This window comes from Castor canadensis, chromosome 7, assembly GCF_047511655.1.
Source record: "Castor canadensis chromosome 7, mCasCan1.hap1v2, whole genome shotgun sequence".
In the NCBI taxonomy this organism is placed as follows: Eukaryota; Metazoa; Chordata; class Mammalia; order Rodentia; family Castoridae; genus Castor; species Castor canadensis.
In genome coordinates, this window is record NC_133392.1 from 14674986 (window position 1) to 14700058 (window position 25073).

General features: G+C 39.9%; 1 protein-coding gene across 1 annotated transcript; it reads right to left on the reverse strand.

Annotated features, from left to right (window-relative positions):
- Positions 1 to 572: 572 nt before the first annotated feature.
- On the reverse strand, positions 573 to 15980 carry LOC109677033 (pancreatic triacylglycerol lipase). The gene is made up of 13 exons (XM_020153202.2): positions 15879 to 15980; positions 15692 to 15737; positions 14374 to 14528; positions 13185 to 13307; positions 10342 to 10476; positions 9370 to 9481; positions 8049 to 8168; positions 7816 to 7935; positions 7217 to 7335; positions 5449 to 5578; positions 4145 to 4253; positions 3386 to 3550; positions 573 to 692 (listed from the first exon to the last, which is right to left on the reverse strand). Exons 2-13 carry the CDS (start codon positions 15735 to 15737, stop codon positions 629 to 631), a joined length of 1398 nt encoding a protein of 465 aa, XP_020008791.2. The 5' UTR covers positions 15879 to 15980; the 3' UTR covers positions 573 to 628.
- Positions 15981 to 25073: the final 9093 nt, after the last annotated feature.

Genomic DNA, 25073 nt, shown 5'->3' on the forward strand with positions numbered 1-25073 from the left:
ATGAGTTTATGCAAATATCCAGAAGCATCTGAGATCAAAGCCCTCTTTGGGGGCAGGTTCAGAATACAGAGTTCTAGAAGGAACAAGCTGAGAGGTAAGACTGTAGCTCTCATTGAAAGCCAGACCAAAAAGGACTTAGAAAGATTCTCTATGAAGTGTGGATTCTGTACTGAGAATCATTGGGAAGAACTTTAGGAAGAGACAGCAGAGAGGAGGACCTGACTTGGAGACCAGTTGGGAAGCATCAGAGGTACCTTGTCCTCATCTCCTATTGTGTCATCACTCCTGAAATGTCTGATTAGGAGCAAACATAGAAAAAGATGATGGAAGACATGGTAGAGGTTAGTACTTTCCTTGTGGGTCTACCAAGAGTGAGTCAAAAACTCAACCTGACGTGATCAGAATTACATCAACAACATTAATAGTGGACATAACAAAAGTATCAAGCTTAAATGCCACATAAATACATAGCAAAATTCAAGTCACACAAACTGCAGATTTTGGATATTATCATCTTATCCAGAAGTTCCATTGGAAATAATGGACAATGATGACAAAAGACAGAATGTATTGCTTCACCATTAGACTTTATTAGCCATAGACTCAGTGGTCACATGTCAGTAGCCTCCTAACATGCGGTCAGGGTGAGAAGAACTTCTTCCTTCACAGTTTCTTGACTACAGAATTCAAACCTGTGGAAAGAAAGCACCAAAAGGTCACCTCTTCTGGAAAGTTGGGCATGAGGGCAGCCACTGTTCTTTCCCCTTACCCTGCCCCCTCCACACTCCTAGAGAGGGGCATTCCCCACGTCCAAGGAGTGACACTGAGAATGTTGAGGGACACCTCTATTTAAATAACTGAATCTCCTTTCTAACCTCATAACATGGTTGTGAAAATAGCATAGAGAACAGCTGTCAGTCACACTCCAAAGAACAGGAACGGCGCATTTTCCTTTTTTATTTCCAGATAATGGTTGGTTATGGGTAACTGAAATTGCAGAAACCAAGACCACAAATAATGAGGGACTGCTGTATCTAAGAGTGACATGGTAGATGTATGCTTGGCTCTTATAAAATTATCAAACTGTTTTCCAAAGTGGTGTATCAATTTATATTGACATTAGCAGTTTGAGATTCTTGTTGCCAATAATGCTCAGTATTGTCAGTTTTTAATATAGTCCCTTAAATAGATTTACGGTCGTATCTCACCATGGCTTTAACTCACATTTTTCTAATGAGAAGCAGTGTGACTTTTTTTATCCTACTTTTTTGAAATCTATCCTAACTTTTAAATATAAAATTAAGCTTTATATTTAGTGCACATTTTAGATAGGCATAATAAAATTGGATATTTGTTCTAAATATCCAGTATGACAATCTCTACCTTTAAATTGTAGTGTTTATGCCATTTTCATTAATATAATTATTGATATAGTTAGGTATAAGACCATTGTCTTTCTATTTGTTTTCTGTTTGCCTCTTCTTTGTTCTCTTTTACCTTCTTATGCTGTCTTTTGGATTTGTTTTTATTCCACTTTTCTTCTTTGTTGGTTTGTTTGCTATAGTTCTTTTTTAAGTTATTTAGTGGCTGTAATGTATTTCCACTTTCTATTTCCTATCATTTAAGACATTGTTATCATATCTTTACTTACACACATAATAGACCATCCCCTCCTCCAAAAATATTGTTATTTGTTAGTCAGTTATCTTTCATTGTTTTTGTTTTTCTTTTGGTGCTAGGGATTAAACTCCATGGTCTTATGAAGATTAAGCACATGCTCAACCACTGAACTATACCCTCTCCCCTCTACTCCATAAGTTATTTTAAAAAAGATTTTAAAGCCTCATGTGTTTTCAACATACTTAATATTTACTCTTTTCCTAATTCCTTTCTGTAGAGTCTTTTCCAACTAATATCTCTTCCTGATATCTTTTTTAAAAAATATTTCTTGTAGTGGTGACCTGCTGCTGCTGATAAAATTTTCAACTTTAGTAGTTTCTGAAAAGCCTTTATTTCATCTTCATCTTTGAGAATTATTTTGTGGGTATAAATTCTAGGTTAAGAATTTTTTCTTTTCAATACTCTTAAAATGTTGTTCCACTTGCATCTAACAAGAAATCTGCTGTAATTTTTATCTTTACTTTTCTGTATATATAAAAAAAATCTGTATTTTCCCCCTCTGTCTACTTTTAAGATTTTCTCTTTACAACAGCTTTTGGGTACTTCGGTTTTCATGTGTGTCAGTGCTGTTTTCTTCATGTTTCTTGTGATTTTTTTCATGATTGATTGGTTTATAGATTTTTGCCAAGGTTCATAATTATGCAGCCAATATTTCTTCGAATGTATTTATTTGTCCCTCCTCCTTTGAGCTCTTCAAAGATTATTCAAGAACATTAATGTTCTTGCATTTTCTCATATATCACTGATGTCCTTTGCATTTTAGAAATTTCCTTTCTACATTTCATTTTGGATAGTTTCTATTATGTATCCACCTTCACCAATCTTTTCTTGTGTGATGTCTAATCCACTTTTAATTGCATTCAGTATATTTTTCACTTGATATTGTATTTTTCATTTTCAGAAATTCTTTTTGGATCTTTTTTCAGTATGTGTTATTCTTCAATTGATCTTTCTGAACAAATGGAATAGATGTTTAATAACTGCTTTTATGTCTTTGTCTACTTTTCTAACACCTGTGTCAATTCTTGACAGGTCAATTCATTCAGCATTATAGTTTATATTGTTCTGCTATTTGTTGTAGCCAGAAATCTTTGAGCTAACATCAGATATTGTGGATTTTATCTTGTTAGATGCTGGATAATTTTGTAGCTCTATGAAACAGTGCTCCCTGCCTCAGAATTTGGCTTGATAATAAAAATCTCTGGAGCAGGTATTGCTACTATTATGATTATCATCAATTCACCAGGGAAAACATACTTGGGTTTGGAAATCCTCCAGTCTTGGTTAGAAGGAAGCACTGATCTGGACCTCTGTCTCTAATAAAACCAGTGATACAGAAGAGTCTATTTCTGTTCCTTAATAAGTTAAACAAGTTTCTGTCAAACTAATGGCAACCTGATGAGTCCAGGAAGTCTGGGGATTATGCACACATTAGTTACTTCCATGTCAAAAGACTTATTTACCAAATGTCACATTCTTTTCACTTTAGGGTCAGGAAGCCAGATTCTTATTTAAACAATTTCAACCAGGTAAAGCAGCACTTTTTACAAATCTATCAAATTCTGTAATTTATAAATTTCTATAATTTTTCCTAAAGACACAAAAGGTGGTAGGAAGCAGCTGGGGTTGGGGCATAGGCAAACCATTAGGAGATATGACCTAAAGGAAAATTTTCATTCTCATCCCTTTGGTTTCTATTACTTACACTCTTCCATCATTTCTTTCCACTGAGATCCTAGATGCTCCCACTCTGGGTCCAAATAGGTTGATCAAATTGTTATACCAAATAAATTTAACCTTCTGTAATTCCCCAACATCCACATCAGAGTCAATCTCATTGGAATGAGTAGAGCCTGGTTGAAGAGAGCCCCTGGAGTGTTAAGAAGATAATGGAAATTTACGTGAACATAGATAAATATGCACTAAATTAATCATACATGTAAGTATATACTCTTATGTATGATATATATCCACATAAATGTTTCTAAAACCAGCTTAAGATTCATCTATAGTTAAGTTGGTGGATAGAACATATGTCAATCTAATGTACAAAAAATTTCCTTGTGCATTTTAACTCAGGTAGGTTTTTGCCATCAGTAACTCGTATTACTTCTGTCATCTTTAATATAACTTCAAATATGTTTTAGTCACAATCTCTTCATAGTTTAATAAATGGCATCAATTCTATCATCTCTCTCCCCTTGTTTTTGTGGAGAATAATTGTTTATTATAAAGCAGATGTCAGACAACAAACATTAATGGTTTCCTCAGGAAGTATCAGAGAAGAAATTTAGAAACACAATTCTGAAATATATTTAGGTACAAGTCTGAAAAAATACCTTTCTTTATTATATGTGGCAGTACTCTACTCACACAGGGTAAAGAAAAAAATAAGCTCAATAACATACATTGTACATGCACAGTATTCCAACATTTAAGAAGTGTAGAGTAATGTTTCACTCACTTGAAAATCTCAAACTGCTTAGAGTTTCCTCCAGTACCAAACAAAGAAACTAATGCATGTCCTGTAACCTTCTCTCCAGACAGTGTGATAGTTACCTGGTACCGCCAAACTGCACAGGTGGCAAATTTTGCAAAATGTTAGCTTTGAGAGAAGAGATACTGAAAACAGGTTAATTTCCATACCATTACTACAGACTTCTAAATGATTTATACATGATGTTGGTGATACTTCTAGCGAAGTAGTCATAGATATTTCTTTAAATGTTCAGGGGACAAGCATTGGGAAGTAGGTGATATATAGAATCTTTTCAAAGGTAATGATTTTTTTTTTTTTAGGCCAAAGGCAGAGAAACATATTCGGCTTAAAATTTTCCAACTTAAACATTTATTCTTGAATGTTCTAAGAATTTTATGTTAAAAGGTAATGGGAAAATAGTAGAGTGTGACTTGTTCATCAGGTTGCTTTACTTTTACTGCTCATAAATTTCAGTCCCATCTTTTTGTCTAAATATTTTACATTTATTAAAAAATTCTATAATTCTATATTACATTGTCTCTTGAAATGTACTGATTTAGGTAACCAAAAGAAGGTTCCTTTGGTACTTGTCAATAGAAAACTACCAGTTTTTGTCATTTAGCTCAAGCCTGGAAAAATATGGGATTAGATAAATTTTATCTTTAGTTTTTACAAGACTGTTAACAGAATCTACTGTTGAAGCAATTTTCTTCCTTTATTACACAGAAAAGAAACCTGGAGCCTGTCCTCAAGCCTCACCATTCCCACACCCTCTTACTCCCATTCTCCAAGAGTCTATAGTCCTAAATGTCTCTTGACTCTTTCACCTCCTTTCCATTCCCACCATCCCTGCCACCTCTCCCAGGGATTACTTTTCTACTTGTGCAAAACCTCAGGATTCTACTCAGTGAATCTGTTGACAAAGTACAAAGAGGGTAGAGCAAAGGAAGCCTTCTGAATTCATCACCAAAATTAAATGTGAAGAAGAAACTTATAATTATCTCACTAATAGGCTCCAATTCTGTTCAGCTACCCCAATTAGTTATCGTTATCTTGAGCATGGCATTGAGTATTTTCCCACATTGGGGAGGAGTGTTTAAAACTTTTGTATGGAAAAGCAATTTCATACATTATCAATGGTCATGATAAAATATGTAGTATTGAGAATTTAAAGTTGTGACTAGGGTTGTAGCTCACTGGTAACTCACTGATTTGTCATGTGTAAGACCTTGAGTTTGATGCCCAGCACCAGAAAAAAAAATAATAAAGTTAATAAAGCAGAAACTTACGTGAAAAATTACTCTTATCACCAGTATTTAGATAAAATGTCTGACCCTCTGCTCTTGTTTTCCCAGGATATCTATCAGCATAATGACCCATCTGTGGGCATCCTTCACTTGCACAGGGGAAGCACTTGTTCTGGTGAAAACAAAGAAATGATGAATGAGGTATTATCTCTTTCAATAGTGCATCATCTTCCCCCCTCATATTGTTACAACTCAAATATTCTAAAGCTAATTCTATTCCTGATGGTAAAAGGAGACTTTAGTAATGCCTTAGTGGAGGTTAACAACCCACCTCATTATTCACAAGGATAAATCTGTAATTTTACGGCTAGGTAACAAAATAATATAAAAACTACAACATGAGAGAATTTGTATATATATAGAGAGAGAGGTATAGGTATAGACAGACTCCTGTTTATTTACATAGATGTACATAGATACATATTTATGTGTCCTCTTTTGCCTCTTTAAGTTGCCCTGTTTGCTTCAGACATTCATCTTCCTGCATGGTGGATAGAAAGAGAGAACAAGAGGTGATTATCAGCTTTTGCTATGCAAAGTAGGATTCATTAGGAGGGTCACAAGCTCACAAGTCAGGTTTTTCTCAATTCCCTTAACCACTAGCATATCAAGGATTGCTGCCCACTTTTCAGAATCCTCCCCAGGAGAGAAAACAATCCAGGGGGCCATTAAGTATGAAACATGAGGCTGGTGTGTGGAGAAGAGAAAGCATATAGAAAATATCCTTTCTTCCTGGGCTAAGGGATTCTGATAAGAGGGGTTGAGAGGGAAGAATAGAGTTGAGAGGAACAATATCTCAACTCTCATTCTGGAGGGGAAGATTACTCCATAATAAAGGCATCTGATGGCCTTCTGAATCAACCAATGGCCCACATGATGGGCCTGGCAGTCTCCGAGTCAGTATCTGGCAAGGTAGAGGCATATTGAGCCAGCCAGTAAGAAATGGCTAAAAAGCTCTCTAAGGGCATTTCCAAACAAGAATAGACAAGCTCCAGACTTTATCTCTGAAGGTACAAAATGTGCTCATCCATAAGCCAGACAGGAATGCAATCCAAAGACCAAAGGGACCAAGAGCTCCCTGCACCAGTGAACCCACAAGTTATTGCCTCTGCAGAGCACACACTGACCAGATCACCACCAGGATGACCTGGACCAGTACCAGCTTAGAGAGAATCTTAGAAAAGCATCTAAAGGCAGAGAGATCTCAAGATTAAGGCATTTTTGTTACAAAAGTGTTGATTATTTTACTAAAAAGGACTGTTTATATAGTTGAATTAGACTGAACTGCTTAAAACCTAAAAGATTTTTTTGCTGTTGTTTTTTTCTTTATGGAGAGATAAAAATAAAGTTATACAAAAGAAAGAGGGGGGATATATTCACTTCTTACTGGATAATCAACCTGTATATTTACTCCTCTCCCAAAAAAAGCTAGCAATTGTTTAACACCGATTATTACACTTTTAGTTCTGGGCTCAGCAATTAACATATATCAGCTCATTAATTCCTTTTCTGCTACTAATACATAGCTGTGATTTATTATAAGTATGAAATTGCAAACATTCACTGAATGAAGTCACTACAGTGAACAACGACAATCATTAGAAGTGATCATTACAAAATACAAATGGAGGGGCTGGAGATAGAGTTCCGTGGTCCATTGTGTGCTTAGCATGTAGAAGGCCCTGGGTTCAATACCCAGCACTGCAAAAATAAAATAAAATAATTCAAGTGGTAGTTGAAGTCTACTTACTGCAGAGAAAACACTGTAAGAGGAGCAAGAAAAACCAGCAAAGCCAGTAGGGTTGACAATGCTATCAATATAGTACTTGTAGCTTCTTAGGTGATTGCAGGCTGCGAAGTCACGAGTTCCTAGGAAATCAGGAATGATTACACATCAGCAACAGATTTTATTTTTCCAGGTTAACTTTATGATGAGAATATAGGTTGAATAGTTTTCTCTAATTAGCATAAACTCATGAAGGTTACAGTACCAATGATTTGAGACACAACCACAATTTAAGCATTAGTTAAGATTATAACGGTCAATGCCATTGTTAAATAAAATGAAATAATTACTTGGGAAGGGAACTATTGTGCCATGTTAAGGCAACTTAGTAATAGACTCCCTGAATTAAGTCTTTGGAAAGTTGACTAAAAATACAATTTATTTCCTAAAGTTTCATCATGTCTACTTGTCCCAATAACAACCTATATCCAAGGGACGCAATTAAAGCTCCTTTGTTATATAAAATGTGAAACCTGTACAATTCCAAAGTATTCAGTAAGTTTAGCAGCCCAAAACACCAACTTTTCCCAGTGAAAATCTCCTTGTATACATGATGGTTTTACCTTCCCAGATTCCATCAATGTCAACAATCTGAGAGAGAATATTCTTCTGACATCCAGGCATCTCTAGTCCACCATTTGGAAAGAAATCTAGGTGACCTGAAATTTGGCTCATACCAAATCCTGAAGAATTTTAAAAACAATGAAAGGTTTGTTACTGTACAGACTCAAGACCCTCTAAAACACTCTTAAATTGTAGACTCAAAATCCTTTAGGAGGACCAGTTGTGAACTCACCTAAATTAGGGATTATTGGGGCCGCATCTGTATGAATTACATCTACAAATTGAGCATCACTGGGGTCCAAGCGTATAAGCTCAGGTGTACCCTCAAAGCAAGGCTCAGCAGGATCCAACCCTAAAGCAAATACGATGTCATTAATGATGTCCTTGTTCACCCATAAGTCACCTGCCTTCATTAGTTACAGACTTGAGTGCAGGTGCTGGCTGCACCGTGAATTACACAAAGAGATAAATAATTTCTTCCTCACTTTATCATTTTCTGAAGGGAAAGCTGGTTTTACTTTGCTGTTTGCTCAAAATTGAATTTTCCCAGTCCACAGAAGTTGCCTCTGCTCATTGTTGCTTAGCCCCTGGGAGAATCTTGGTCACTAGCAGCAGTTACCGGACAAGAGGTAGACCTTGAAAGACACTGGACTAAATGCTGCTCAGGATAAAAGAGTTCCCACTACATCATAATCTTCCAGGAGGGCCAAGACCTTGACTTTCCTGGTCACTGAGTCCAAAACCTGGCATGACAAAGCACCTGACTGAGCAGGCTGTGGTTAACATTGTAGACTATGGGAAAGAACATTCTGGAAAAACAGATAGAAATTCCAGATCAATCTAAATGCAACTAACTTATCTAGAGCATTAAAAAGAACATCTCCAAGTCAACACAGAAAATCAGAAGATGGAAGTGGAAAGTGGTTATCCCCAAAATAGGCATGTCTCCAATCCAAGATACCAGCACCTTGTCATAAGGTTATGAGGTACTTTGTAGGACATGGTTACCCAACATGTGATCCCAGTGGCCAATAAGGCACTCTATGATGTGCACAACGGCATTGAAAACCCGATTAGCAACACCCAGGACAGAACTGGCAGCCCAGGGCAAACTGATAGTCTTTCCCCTCCTCCCAGCTCTGGGACTGATGAAATTTGATCTTATTAGCAACTGTTTTTGAAGAAGAGTATAATTAATTACCACATTTAAGCTCTGTAGGTTAAATTCTAATTACTCTGTTATTTATGATATTTTCCATGAAAGTTACACATTGTGAATACTTACCTAAAAATGGAGAAATAGCTACAGTGGTTCTGGATGTTCTTAATTCACATTTTAGTTACATGTAATATATTTAAATGCCAAATGGTGTGGTGAAGACCACAAGATTGATAGCATTTAAAAATCTACCAGGCCACAGAACATTGATTTCTGATCATATGGCACAATTCAGAAACTGTGACAAGGTGTGAGGCTGTACCAGATTTCAATCCTGTATTTTCTCTTGGATTCCATAGAGGCTAAAATTGCAGTTTTTAATGTTTTAGCCAACCTGTGATTCGTCCAATAGCTCCTTCGGTCCTTCTTCCAGCCTCCCCAGCAATGTGAGAACCAAGGCTGTGGCCAATGAGGTGGACATTGGAAGGTGAGTATTCGAATTGAGACTGTTGGAAAGAAAGACTCATCAAAATGTTTTCAAATATTGTACAATTCCAGATAGGCACTGAAGAGGGACCTCAGAACCTTGAGTTTTAAGAAGACATACTGCCCTCTCAGAGCAATTAATTTTCATAGTTAAGTTGAAAAAATGGAAATAGCTTTAACTTGTAAACCACAGACATAGAGATCTATTATGTTCTATTACTATGCAGAGAGAACACTTGAAGAATACAAGTTGTTACCCAGAGATGATGAAGCTAGAATTTGGATTGGAAAACCATAGTGAAAACAATTATGTATTATACTTAAGTTCTAAGATTTTGGTTACCCAACCGGATTGTCATTAGGCTTCTCTTCAAAAACAAACAAAACCAAAAATTAATTTAACCTTGAGGTTAATACTGTCATGTCAACTTGGCAATGATTGGTAAAATTAAAACAAACACTGAAGAGCTTGGGCTATAGATAGGGATGTAGCTCAATGGTTGAGTGCTTGCTTAGTGTGAACAAAGCCCTCTTTTGGATCCTCAGTACCACCAGAAGAAGGAGGAGGAGAAAAAAGAGGAGGAGAAAGAGGAGGAGGAAAAGCAGAGGAGGAGGAAGAAAAGGAGGGAAGTACTGATAGAATTAAGAAGATACCCACCTATTTGGTTGCTTGAGTAAGTTCATTTAATTAAAAATAAAAACTAGTTTATTTACTAAGCTAGGTTATTGATGAAGCCCAAATCTAGATTTTTTTTTCCATTTTTTAAATCAAGGGGAAAGCCTTATCTCTGTATAGGAATATCTTTATCAATATCATATTTACAGATTAGAATCCAAAAAAGCAACATGTATGGATTTTATATAACTTGGAAGGTGCTACCTGAAGGAAGTCAACCAAATATGCCACTTCTGCTCCCACAATCCGGGTGTTCTGTGAGGCCTGGGTATATCCAGTTCGGGAGCCACCTTTCCAGTCCACACAGATACAGTTCACACTTTCCACTTTAAACAAGTTCTGATGGAAGAGACAAAATAAATAGGTAAATAATTCAAGATTTTTGTTTATTATCAAGGAATACATTTGAAGAGTAAGATAAATTCCCTCCCTGACCTGCTCAGTATTATGTCACTTTTAACCCCACCACTATGAACAAAACACTTGAGGCTACAATGGGTATGAAATCCCTCCTAAAGTTTACTGGAAGTGTGACCATTCTGGGAACTGGATTCTTGGAATTTCTTCAAGAGATGCAGCACACACAAGGGAGATATGAGGATAGGTAAGACACCTAAAAAATTAGCTAGCATTTGTTGCCCTCAATGCCGAGAAACTAAAGCAGATACCTTAAAAGCAACTGAGGCCAACAGGAGAAGGGGACCAGGAACTAGAGAAAAGGTTAGATTAAAAAAGAATTAACCTAGAAGGTAACACCCACGCACAGGAAATCAATGTGAGTCAATGCCCTGTATAGCTATCCTTATCTCAACCAGCAAAACCCCTTGTTCCTTCCTATTATTGCTTGTACTCTCTTCAACAAAATTAGAGATAAGGGCAAAATAGTTTCTGCCAGATATCGAGGGGGTGGGGGGCAGAGGGAGGGGGCAGAGTGGGTGGTAAGGGAAGGGGTAGGGGCAGGGGGGAGAAATGACCCAAGCATTGTATGCACATATGAATAATAAAAAAATAAATAAAAAATTTTAAAAAAAGAGATGCAGCAGTTAGTCATCTCCCTAGAACATCATAACTGCTATAAGACTACCTTGCCCCTTTCTAGAATGCACTAGGACATTGCCTGTCTCTTTCACTGCTCTGTTCTCAGTGTCAAGAACACTTTCAAGCACAAAGTAAGAGCTCAATAAAAATTTGATGGATGAATGAAAGACTATGTTAGTACCTCTTACACATGAAAATATATTGAAGTTTAAAGGAGTAAGATTTTCTATGATGAAAAGTCTAATCAAAGTCTCTGGGTGAGCCACGCACTAGTGGCTTATACCTATAACCTTACCTACTTGAAAAGCTGAGATCAGGAGGCTCATGGTTCAAAGCTAGCCTGAGCAAACAAAGCGAGATCTTAGCTTAACAATAACCATAGGAAAAACGGCTGGAGGTAAGAATCAAGTGGTAGAGCACTCGCCTAGCATGTGCGAAGCCATGAGTTCAAACCTTGGTACAGCAAATAATAATGATAATCATAATAATAATAATAAAAGAAAAGCATATTTGTATGAGCATTTTTATTGCATATCACTGAAGTTATTTCACATAAAACAATAGTCTACCAGAAATCTATTGACAACCCGGTTTGGTAGGGCTCAAATAAGATTTTAAGAATGGTAGTTCTGGCAGGAATCATTTGTTTGAGTATGTCTTTTACATATTCCCATCTTTTTTCCCTAAAAATAATGAATAATGAAAAAAATAAGAATAATGATGCAATCATAGAAATCACCAATTTTTCCTATTACAAAAGGAAAAAATCCAAAGAATGGAAATGATTGTTCTAAGTAAGCCAAAGTGAATCAATTTGCCTGTTTTGAGATGGCAGCAAAATTGTGTACAGGGCCTAACACTTCTAACATCTTAGGATTTAAGTTGGCCAATGTGATGATTAGTTAGGAACAGATCAGGGCTGAAACACAGGACCTTCAGTGTTCTTGTTTAATCCACTTATTTCTCCATCACCACACGCTAGTGTTGTCAGAGACAAGTAAAATGCACATAAAATACACATGCTTTTGGAATCTGAGAAATAAATTCTAGACATATCTTGGAAAATCTATATTCCCATTGAGCTAAAAAATCATGTTTTTCTAACCTGTTATATAGAAAGCTATTATTATCCTCACCACCCAAAATAACCATGAAACTTAAAGTACATTGGAGGACAAGAAATATTTTACAAATATTTCTAAACCTGTGAAGGGAATGGACTAAACTGCACATCTGTCATCAGGATCAACCCATGTCCTCTGGAATTGACTCAGTTCTGTCTTTGGCTAGAGTCAAACACGGCAGAAATTACTGGATTTAGGACATGACACCCCCCCCTCCAAATGAGTACAGTTTTGTCACATGGCTGCCACAGAAATTTGATGAAAACTTGAATAAATACACAGACAAATGAATTGATAATAATGTTTTTCAAGCCCCAGCAGTTATTAGGAACATTTATTCTATTTGATTTTCTGTCTTTTAAATCTTTATTATCACTGGGAATAGAGCTAAAGGCAAATTAGAGAAAGTAGGATCACTTCTGTAGGAACAACAGAAGCTGGAAATGAAAACCATTTGGTGTTCCTAGACCTTGCTACCAGAGGAGATGAGAGTATCAAGTGAAAATCTAAGGGAAGAGTTCCTTTGGGTAAATGGGATCTCTTGGCTCTTCCCCTGGGAAGTAAAGCTAATGGACAAAGGGGCAGGATCAGCTGGGATGACACTGGTATGCCAATGTTTTGAAAAGTCTTTATGTTAGGTTTTAAATAACCACTGCCTGTAGCTCCCAAATACTTGCCAACCTCACTGTCCTGACTGACCCAGGACCCTTGCACCCACCACTACCAACTCTTGGACTCCCTGGAAACCCCAGGATCAGCAGTGGTCAGAGGGTTCTCCAGTGTAGTAGTGACCAGCATTCATCATCCATATTGGAACCAGTGCTTTACTGGTTGCCAGTTATCATTCCTGAGACTACCTTCCCTCTGGAGATTACCAGGGCTCACCTTGCACATATCGGCCAGCCAATTTTCTTCTCCTTTGTCTATGAATCCATGAATAATAAAGCGGGTCATCCTATTTGTTTGGAAATTGGAGCTCCTGATGTTGGATGCATCTGCAGTGATAGTCTGTATGGGGAAGAAAAGTGTTTTAGGTCAAGTTTCTTGTAGTATACCCTAGGGTAATTACTATGTGGTAGGAGGTGGGAGGTAGGTGAAAACCAGTGGGATTCAGGATCATTGTGAGTAAGTGTTCTCCCATCTCAGCCAAGTTGTTCACAGCCATTCTCATGTTGCAACTTTTCAGTCATCACGAAATTTTTGTAGTTGTTCAACTCAAATAATGTGTTTGTTATAGTATTTGTCATTAATATCTTTTCTTCCTAGATGAAAGTCTTCTTATATGTATGTATCTATTTATGTGTGTAATCTAATCTATCTATTCAAAATTGTGAGATATATATGTATACAGATGTTCCTATAGTTATGATGGCACTAACACCCACAAACTCAGTATAATTTGAGAGTACCCTGAAAGCACCTAAACTGCTGAACACCATAGCTTATCAACACAGTACACTGTAGTCAGTTGTCTACGCTCCTGATTGGTGGCTAACTGGGAGTTACAGTTTACTACTGCTGCTTAGTGAGAGTGTAATTCAGCATATTGCTAAGCCAGAAAAGATCAAGACTTAAACTTGAAAGGTGGTTCTCCTGAATACATATCACTTTTCTACCACTTCAAGTTCAAAACACTATTAATTCAAGCCATTTTAAGTAGGGACCCTCTGTGTAAATACATTATAGTAGGAGAATTTATATATCATTCATCTTTCTGTATGTATATGCATATATGCATATGTATGTCCTCATATATAATATTATATATTATATTACATTATCATATTATATATTATGTATATTACATATGACATAATTATATATAATATATAATATAATATATATAAATAATATTTTTAAGTGATACCATGGAGATAGAACAAGAATAATATGAAATTAATAGACCTTTTATAAATAAGATACATAAAGAATACTTAAGCTTACTGCCCTTAAAAAAATCTATGAAGAAAAGATTCCACTGTCTAATTTGTTCTCTTTAGAAGACTTGAATATTCAGTATACTAATTACATAAGACAGATTGAACTAAGTCCTGAAAGTAATGAATATTCTTACTTGATAGTTGTCTTGGTTCTCGTTGGTGTACAAGAGGAAGCGGGTGTTGACATCTGATGGACTCCAGGGTAGGATTTTCAGAGGTCTTTCAATAATTCCTGCCCATGGAGCATCATCACTGAAGCAGCCTAGCCTTTCATAGCAGACTTCTTTTCCTGAAAACACCCAGAAATGGTTCAAGGATATTAGTTTAACCAGAATACTCTTTGTCCAAATATGAGGTAAATTATATCTTAGGAAGATTTTCTTCCTCTACTTTCCCAGATACCCTCCTACTGACCCTCACAAAACTGCTTCAAAGGGCAATGCCTCCATTACAGACAGGGTGCTGCTCCTCACTTCTACCTCAGGGACTACCTCACTCCCCTTATGTCTCTGCTCAGCACAGTCAGGGACTCATTTTTAGCTTCTCAACCCAAATGTTTTCTTTGGGCCATTGTTGCCCAGGAATGTAGCAGTTCTATGTGGCAGTCCTTGGTGGTGGTGGGGGTGTGTGGAGGCTCTTAACTCCTAGTAGCTGCCATCTTGTTTTGTGCTTTGGGTAGAGAGGTTAAGTTTTTAATGCAGTCTCTACATTGGTTGAGCATGTAAGGGTCTGTCTAACCTGTGTTTCAGGACCATGCTAGATTCCTGTGATAAAGAAGGTACTCACAAAAAAAGTCAAACAAGATACCCCTGATTTGACACAACTGCAGGCGCCAAATCAGCATAAAAGAACAACTCAAAGGAAGGTTATGGAGCAGGCTAAAGCCCAGCTTAACAGTAGAGTAAGAGTTGCATCTATTTTGGGGTCAGATACTGATCTAAATCTTACTATGTGCCAGGTACTGGGCAAGATGGTTTCCTTATCTTCCCTAATCCACAAAGTCATCCCTAAGACAGGGATACCATTATCTGCATTTTAAAGAACAAAGATCCTGAGGCATAAAGGGGTTAGGATTTTGTTCAGGGTCATAGAAGGATTCAACCTTTCCTTTGACCCAAGCTAGAAGTGCTAGGATGAGAAAAAAAATTCAAGATAAATTTGAACTTTAGAAAAACAGTATTATTTTAGTATAATTTCATAGTTCATCTGAAATTCAAATTGAACTGGGCATCACAGATTTTACGTGGCAACTGGACCCAAGCCCTGTGCTCTTACTCTTGCATCTTCCTTACTTTCCTCCTCCTCCTCCTCCTCCTCCTCCTCCTCCTCTTCCACCTCCTCCTCCTCCTCCTCTTCCTTCTCCTCCTCATGGCTTGAATTCAGGCATTACAGCCTTCTGGAAGGCACTGAACAGTGAATCTTCTACATCTCCAAATAAATATCTTGTCTTACCTGCTACTGCTCCCAGCAGCAGTGAAAGTATCCACAGCAGCAGCATCTACATAAAGGTAAAAGCATGACTGAGTCTGGTGAAGCTAAGCTTTTAAAAGACTGGCATAATCCTCCAAGTTCATTTTGACCTCTGGGGAAAATGGGTGAATTCTAACAAATTTGCCTGAAAAACATGTTCCTGACTCACCGTGGCAGATCCGTCAGGTTCCCAGACAAGCAGACACTACTCAAAGGTCCTTTTATAGGCGAACCTTATCTTTTTGAGCAGTACCATGGAAAAGTGGCATGAAAAGAGAGAAGGTGCCAAGGACATAATTCTAATTTTAATCACAGATAAGCCTAGAATGATAGAGTAGCTAAGGTTTTCCAAGAAGCTCGTGGGAAGATGAGAAAGTGGTAGATATGGAAAGTTCTCTTCCAGTGCTCTTACATAATGCTCAGAATCACTGTTCTTTTGTTGCAGGGAAGGCTTTTGTCTCCCTCCTTAGCTTACAGTACTCTGTGCAAGTCTGCTGGCATGTGGAGCCCAATTGTTTTTACAGATTTCACAATAACCATCTTGAACGTGAATACAGAGACTTAATAGTTCATGCACTTTTTCTATAATCTTGCTTTCCCCTCAAACAGTTAAGCAATCCTTCAAGAGAGCGCCTTCCTTCTAGAAAAGCAGCTGCTGTTTTATGGGCTCACAGTATTAACATTTCTCAACAACATTATCGAAGAAAGAATAAACAAGGGAACATAAGGAATTGGAGAGCCTGAATGGTAGCTCACACTTACTATCTCAGCTCTGGAAAGGTGGATATAGGAGGATTGCAAGTTCAAGGCCAGTCTGGTCTACATAGGGAAACACTCTGTCAGAACAAGGTAAACAAAGAATAACAAAAGAAGAATTAGATGAAGAAGAAAAGGAAGAAGAGGAGGAGGAGGCAGAGGAGGGGGAGGAGAAGGGGGAGGAGAAGGGGGGAGAGAGGAACTGGTGATACAAATGAGAGTGCAGTGGTAAGTCAGTGACCCCTGCCATCAGATGAAATTATGAATGAGAGAAAAATAAATTCAACTTAGAAAATAATGGTCTATGAAAAGTATACTGAAAGAGAAGTGTTTGAAAGAAAACAATTAAGATGCTTGTATTTTGTGGTAGATGGCTTAAAATGAATTTTTAAAAGCTGGATTGTCAAATTATCATCAAATTATGGAGTACCATAATCTCAAGGAGCCAGAATCATTTAGCTTGGTGGTGTCATAAATTTAGATTGAATCAAATGAAATTGCTACATTTGTAGGTCAAAATTGTTCAGATAATTATTCAGTCTCCTGACAAAATTAAAGGTACAGAAAAAGGCAATAAAACTTTTTTTATATGTTCAGAAAAAGTTTAAGAATAATGGGTAAAAGAGATGCTAAGATAAGGATTGAAGGTACAGGACTGAGCTCCATGGATGGGGGCCCTGGCAAATTCCCACTAGATCCTTCTTCTTTCAGCCTTAGCACTCCCTCATTTGAGCCCCATCACATTCAGTTCCAGGCCATAAACTGAGAAAGGTTTGGAATTCTCTGTGCCTCCTTGTCACAACTATCTGGCTCAGTGCTTGGTGCACAGCAGGCCCTGAACAGCCTCTATTGAATGAATGAATGGGCAAGCAATGGGAAATAAACATGAAAACCAATTTATTTTGCACATATGCTATAGTAATAATGCCTATATAATCTCTCAGCAAAAAATGGGAAGCCTCTTTTACTCAATTAAGCAAAACACAGAACAAATAAATGAGAAAAGAAACAAAAACCCTCTTTAGGCCTCAAGAACAGAAGAATTGTATCTCTATATTATTTATTCATGGTAATCATATATCGAACCTACAGTTTAGATTTTCTTTTTTTTAATTTTTAAAATTTTTTTTAAAAATTAAAAAAAAAATTTTAATTCATTTATTCACACTAGATTTTCTTTTTTTGAGGGATTAAGGATTGAACTCAGAGCCTTATGCTTGCTAGGAAGTTGCTCTACCATTTAATTAATGTCACCAGTCCTTTTTGCTTCAGTTTTTTTGGGGATAGGATCACATTTATGTCTATGCTAGCTGGATTGTGATCCTTCTATTTTTGCTTTCCCTGTAGCTGGGATGACAGGCACATGCCACCACACCCAGGCTGACTTGGACCAGGATCTTCCTATCTCCCAGCATTGTTGGGCTGGCAGGTACATGCCACTGTACACAGCTGTTTTTCCATTGAGATAGGGTCTTGTGAATGTTTCTTGCCTTGGCTGACCCAGAACTATGATCCTCCCTAGCTCAGTTTCTCAACTAGCTAGGATTACAGGTGTGAGTCACCAGAGTCTGGCTCAATCTCAATTAACTCTTTAGCTGAGTGGTGAACTCTTATCAACCATATTGTTTTATTCAGCCCACTCACCTGCAGTCTGGGATGTCTGTTTATATGGAATGTGGCAGACATTGCTGACATTCTCCTATAGGAATAAGATTCAGACTCTATTCCCCAATTACCCTTGTGGGGAGATGAACCACATGCCCACTTCTGGCCATTTCATGATTGTGCACAAGTTCCAGTCCTGTTCCTAAAAACCCACACCTGGTCCTCCATGCACTTATGTTTCTGTGTCTTAATGCAGGTAAGCAGAGTGACCTGAAAGTCATGTGCTGAAGCTAGTAGAAGGCCAAGGGGAAAGGAGCCTGAGTTCCCTGCTAGGAAGAAAGCCACCCAAATGTCACAGATATCAGTTTCCATTATATAGAAGCAAGAAATATACTCCTATTATTGCAAACCATGGAGAGAAAAGTTAGCATTACCTTAACAAAGAGATTTCTTGGCTGTGTATTCTTTCTCTGACTTCCATGGACTCTTTGGGTCCCAAACATTCAGTGCTGGACTGTACAATTCAACATGATATTTGGATAAGCCTCATGCATAACACCAATACTTCCACAGATTTCTCCCCTCCCAATACTTGATCCTTAAATCCCCATTCCTACCACTTCTCAAATTATTTAAAAAAAAAAACTGATCAACTCTTCACCCCATTATGGTGGAATTTTAATTTAATGGACAGTTTTTAGTTCAATACCTCATAGGGACCATTGTTTCATAGACAATGTGGATCCATGTGTTCCCCAAGGTTTAGTGAAAATTAAGTCTCACAGCTTCAATTAATATGAACTTGAAGCAGCTCAATGTTGTCATACATAGGACACTCAGACACCAGTGGTTGGCTGCAGTTACCACAAAAACCCTGCTTTCCACCATCTCTAGTGGTTGTTCCTCATTTCTCAGGATAGTAGGCTCAAAGGTCAGCCTTGTAAAGAGTGACAGAGCCATGGCAGATCCCCCCGCCCCCTCCACCCAGTTAGGTTTTGACATTGAAAGCTGTGGGTTTCCATTGAAAAATAATTCCACCTTTCCTGCGTTCAACAGTAAGGTAACATAGACTCAACTTTGACTCAGAAACATTTGACATTTAAAAACAAAAATGTCTGACATGAAAGTTTCTAATCAGCTACCTATATTTGCAGAGGAGATAAGTCTTCACTTATGTAATGCTCTGAACCTGGCAGCCTTGTGATACCAAAATCCAGGTGAAGGAAAGAAAAGGCAACAGAACACCTGTGTGGCCAGATAACTAGCATGTTAGCCAAATGGGGTCTAACTTAGCCTTCAGAGAGAGCCTGTCCTGTCTTCCTCTTATCTAGCTTGGCCCCTGCCAGGGCTGTCCTGGGAATGAGGACACGCTGGCCTATGATCCAAGTTCCCTGGGCAGAAAATACTGTGATGATGGGTTTACTAGCACTTTGCACCTTCTAGAACAACCATCTCGCCAAGTGTGTGGGGCAGAGGTACCCAGACTCCACTCTTTAATTTGTGAAAGAAAAAAAAAAACCACTTAAATTTTATAGCATTGATTATTTAAGTTTCCAAACATTTGCTGTATTTGTATACAAATACATGGAACCTGTGAAAGGTTTCATTCGTTTCCTTCTGAAGACAGTGGAGCTCAGATTATCTCAACAACCTGCCCAGGGACAACGCAGTTGGTAAGCTTCAGAGTTTAGTCTAGAGACAGAGGTTCTTTCCACTAGACTCAACTCACCTGTTTGTGTCAATACACAATATTCTTCCAGGCTGCATTAGTCTAGAACTGATACAAAAAGTGGTCAAGAATGAGTACAGAGGAGTTATTAGTATGGGTATATAGACACCTGTTTATGGCTGGATATTTGTTTTCCAATAAAAATAACACATATGTTTTTGTGTCATTTTGCCATTTTTTGGTCATTTTTTTCTTTCCTATCACAATTGCAGCAAATGCAATTTTATGAAATGATCAATATAACCTCTGTGATATATTGAGGAACCCTTGGGGTTGCCTCATTGTCCTCTCTTTCTTTCTGAGGTTTCTAATTTCTTGGACTTAGCTTCCAAGAAGCTTCCAACTAGCCCACTCCTGAAACATAACCCCAGTAATTACCCTAATATTACTCATCTCACTCCTATCACTTGGAGGACTCCTACCACTACCGGGATTCCTACCAAAATGAATCATCATTAATGAATTAACAAAAAAGAACCTAATCCTTATACCTACAATTATAGCCATACTAGCCCTACTAAACCTCTCCTTCTACATACGATTAATCTACTCAACAACGCTGACCCTATTTCCAATCACAAATACCACAAAAATAAAATGACACCATCCTAACAACAAACCCTCAATTCTTTTGCCCCCACTTTTCATTATTACAACTGAGAGGGACTAAACTCTGTTATGACAGACAAAACTATAACCCCCTCCCATCTTTGGTATAGATAAGGTGAACAAAGCAGCAGGACATGACTCAGACACAATTGCAGGGGAAACGTGCAGGATGTGAGCTATGTGCAGGACGTGTTCTGCCTGCCTGCCCAATGCAGATAAACGAAGTATGCTTGTTACTGTTCTGTTGCTCAATAGGCTGAAATGAGGGGGGATGTTACAAAATCATTGGTTAAGAAATGTGCGGGTTTTTCATTGTAACGGCTGGAAATGGACTATATAAGCTTTCCCCTAAGAAGACTGGGGGTCGAGCTTTCCTGACTGGACCTGCGTGTCCATACTGGAGCTCGATCCTGGCTAGCCAGTTAAATAAACTCTGCTTTGGCAATTACCCTCTCGGCTGGCTTTCTGTCTCTCAAGGGAATAGGATTCCCATCCCTTACATTTGGAGGTCCCACCAAGATTTCATTTTCTCTCAAGAGACAGAACTTAGCTGCGAGAAAGCAGGGGTGATCCCAAGTCCTAGGCGTTGGGAGGGGATCCAAGACCCTCATTTGGAGGAACTTGAGTGTTCCATTTGGGCCGCGGCAGGGATTCGGCCAATCCCCAGGGAGTTCTATTCTGAGAATTTCATTAGGAGGACCGCAGGGTCCTGCTGGGAGAGGTTCTCCTCTCATTTGGGCTCGAGCATTTTAGGAATCCTGGTGCCAGGTGAAGAACTAATTGAGCTAGTCGACCAACCACCCATCAAGTGGATGCCCTTCGGCCTGATATCCAAGCTGGACGGTGAGGAGGTTAAATGGGGTGCGCACCAGTGTAAAAAAAAGGACCGGTCCGAGAGAGTGCTGGAGAGTGTTGTGTGTGTGTGGAATTGTTGCCTTTACCCTTTTTGTTCTATCTCTCTTGGTGTTTGAGTCTCCTTCCACAATGAGACAGGGACAAACAACCCCAAAGTCTTTGATCCTTTCTCACTTTTCAGAAGTTAAAGAAAGAGCCTTAAATGTGGGTCTGGTCATCAAGAAAGGTAAGTTCAACACCTTTTGTTCTGCAGAATGGCCCACCTTCGGAGTCGGATGGCCCACTTAAGGTTCCCTCTCTCTAGACTTGATCACTAAGGTTAAGGCAGTTATTTTCCGGCCTGGCAAACGAGGCCATCCAGATCAAGTCCCTTATATTATGGTTTGGGAGGATCTGGCGAGGAACCCCCCCCCCCCATGGTTAACAGCTTTTCTGGCTCATCCCTCCAGTTCGGCTCCCGGGGCTAAAACCCCAGTCACACCCGCCTTGGTCATAAAGGAGGAGGAAAAACCTCCTCTTCCCAGTCCCCAGAACTGGACACCTCCCTTACCATCTCCGGTTTTACCAGAGAGTTCCCCCCTTTACCCATCCCTCGCAGGGGCAGAAGAAGATTGGCCGCCTCCATACGTGACTCCCCCTGTCCAAGCCAGTGCCCCGGAGGAGGAAATTTCCTCATCCTCTTCAACAGGACTGGCAGCAGGAGGAGGAATAGGTCAAAGACTTCGCCCCCGAGGGGTTCAGGAAAGGGAGGGAGAAGATGGGCCCTCCTCATCAACCCAGGGGGAGGAAACTGTCCCTACACTTCCAGTCCGGATGGTAGGCCAAGGGGGACTGGGAGGGGGCAACAGTTTCAGTACTGGCCCTTCTCCTCCAGTGATCTATATAACTGGAGGACGCAGAACCCACCCTTTTCGGAAGATCCCAAGTGTCTCATAGCTCTCTTGGAGCCATCATGCATACACACTGTCCCACTTGGGATGACTGTCATCAGCTGCTCAATACTCTTTTTACAATGGAGGAACGAGAGCGCATCCTCAACGAAACAAGGAAGAACGTCTTGGGGGATAATGGGAGACCCACAACTCTCCAACCGGCCATAGACGAGGCTTTTCCCCTATGCCTCCCTGATTGGGATTTTGGGACCGCAGAAGGTAGGGAGCGTCTTCGGATCTACCGCCAGACTCTTATGGCCGGTCTCCGAGCGGCCGCTAAAAGGCCCACCAATTTTGCAAAAGTGAAAGCAGTCGTTCAAGGGAAAAACAAAAGCCCGGCCGGTTTCTTAGAGTGCCTCTACGAGGCATACCGTCAATATACTCCTATTGACCCTGAGGTGGAACTCCACCGGTCTGCTATGGTGCTCTCATTTATTAATCAGGCAGCTCCAGATATTAGGAGAAAACTCAATAAACAGAAAAACTTAGGGAAAATGACCATTAGAGAGATGCTACAAATAGCAGAGAAGGTCTTTACCACTAGGGAAACTCCAAAAAAAAGGGAGGAAAGGAGGAGAAAGGAAGACAGGGAAGCCCAGGAAAAATCGAAAAAGGAGGACAGGGAGTTCCAGACTAAGGAAAACCGAAAGCAACAAAGAGAACTGGCTCGTATTTTCTTAGCGGGTGTCCGAGACCCGCCCCAGGGAGGGGGCCATGCCAGGACTCCGGATAAGGAACACTGTTTTTACTGTAAGAAAACTGGGCATTGAAAAAGAAAATGTCCTAAGTTAAAAAGAAGAAGAGGGTTTAAAAGGAGACCGGGGGACAGAAGGGAAAGGGAGCAAGTAGTAGAGCAAGCCAGAGTCCTCCTAGCCGGAAAAGAGGACTGAAGGAGACGGGGCTCGGACCCCCTCCCCGAGTCTTGGGTAACAATACATATGGAGGGGAAGCCGATGGGGTTCATGGTGGATACCAGCGCCCAGTATTCGGTCTTAAACAAGGCACATAAACCTTTAAACAAGGAACGAACAAGTGTCATTCAGGGGGCCACCGGTACACAGTTATGTACATGGACTACCAAAAAAAGGGTAAACTTAGGAAAACACCAGGTCACACACTCCTTCCTGGTTGTTCCTGAGAGCCCCACTCCCCTGCTCGGTCGGGACCTACTCACCAAAATTGGGGCCCATATCCATTTTAAATCAGAGGAAATAATTGTAACTGATCGAGAGGGGAGCCCAATACATGTCCTGACCCTATCATTGGTTGACGAACATCGCCTGTTTGAGAGTCAGCCGGAGTCAGGGGGGGACATGGCCCAATGGGTAAAAAGATTTCCCATGGCCTGGGCAGAGACTGCAGAAATTGGGCTCGCCAAACACCTCCCTCCCATAGTTACACAATTGAAAGCTTCCGCTCTTCCCATTCGGGTAAAACAGTATCCTATGCCCGAGGAGGCTCAAAGAGGCATAGCCCCTCATATCCACAGGCTATTAAAGAAAGGAGTACTGCAGCCTTTTCGGTCTGCCTGGAATACACCTCTGCTCCCCGTCCAAAAGCCGGGAGGCAAGGATTATAGGCCTGTGCAAGACCTGCGCAAGGTCAACGAACGGACGGAGGACATTCATCCCACTGTTCCGAATCCTTATACCTTGCTCAGCCACCTACCCCCCTCACAGGTGTGGTATACAACCCTTGATCTAAAAGATGCTTTCTTCAGCATTCCATTGTCAAAAATTAGCCAGCCGCTATTTGCTTTCGAGTGGCACGAGGATGGGGGCCAATCTGGACAACTTACTTGGACCAGACTGCCACAAGGATTTAAAAATTCTCCCACCCTGTTTAACGAGGCCCTGAGCCAAGACCTGAAACACTTTCGCCAAAGCCACCCACGAGTCACTCTATTACAGTAGGTTGATGATTTACTGTTAGTGGCAAAAACCCGAGAGAAATACAACAAGGCTACCAAACACCTGCTAACGGAATTAGGTAAGCTGGGATATCGGGCGAGTGCCAAAAAAACCCACATCTGTAAAAGGTCAGTGACATATCTGGGTTATCGGATCGCAGATGGGGCAAGGTGGCTTACTGATGCCATAAAACAGACTATTTTGGCTATCCCATCCCCCACATCCACTAGGGGAGTAAGAGAATTCCTAGGCTCCGCAGGATACTGCAGACTCTGGATTCCGGGATTTGCAGAGATAGCCAGACCCTTATATGAGGCCACCAAAGAGGCTCCGAATTGGAGATGGGGGGAAAGAGAACAACAGGCCTTTGACCAGCTAAAGAATGCTCTTTTACAGGCCCCTGCCTTAGCCTTGCCAGATCCCACAAGACCATTCACTCTATTTGTAAATAAAAAAAAAGGGGTAGCCAAAGGAGTCCTGACCCAACAACTGGGCCCCTGGAAGAGACCTGTGGCACACCTTTCCAAAAAATTAGATGCAGTAGCAGCGGGATGGCCCCCTTGCCTTCGTATCATAGCGGCCATCGCCATGCTAGTGAGAGAAGCCGATAAATTAACTTTTGGACAGGCCCTTTGGGTAACGGCCCCTCACCTGGTGGAGGAAATCCTTAAACAACCCCCTGAAAAATGGATGACAAATGCCAGGCTCACCCACTACCAGGGCCTCTTGTTGGATTCCCCTCAAATCACATTCACAGATCCCATAACCCTAAACCCTGCCACCCTGTTGCCTAATCCGGAACTACAGACACCTGTTCATGACTACAAAAAATTCCTCTCTAAAGTTACGCAGGCACGGGCTGACTTAAAGGATACCCCCCTGTCTAGCTGTAAATTAAACTGGTACACGGATGGAAACAGCTTTGTCCAAGATGGAGTCCAAAGAGCAGGGGCAGCTGTAATCGACCA

What these genes read in the sequence shown, in the direction of transcription:
- LOC109677033 (XM_020153202.2), bottom strand. Translation starts at nt 15,737, where the DNA reads ATGCTGCTGCTGTGGATACTTTCACTGCTGCTGGGAGCAGTAGCAG. An exon ending in CATTGATGGAATCTGGGAAG is followed by an intron (nt 7,336 to 7,815) that starts GTAAAACCATCA and finishes CTGATTTCCTAG; the next exon opens with GAACTCGTGACTTCGCAGCC. An exon ending in AAGCAGTTTGAGATTTTCAA is followed by an intron (nt 3,551 to 4,144) that starts GTGAGTGAAACA and finishes TTAACACTCCAG; the next exon opens with GGGCTCTCTTCAACCAGGCT.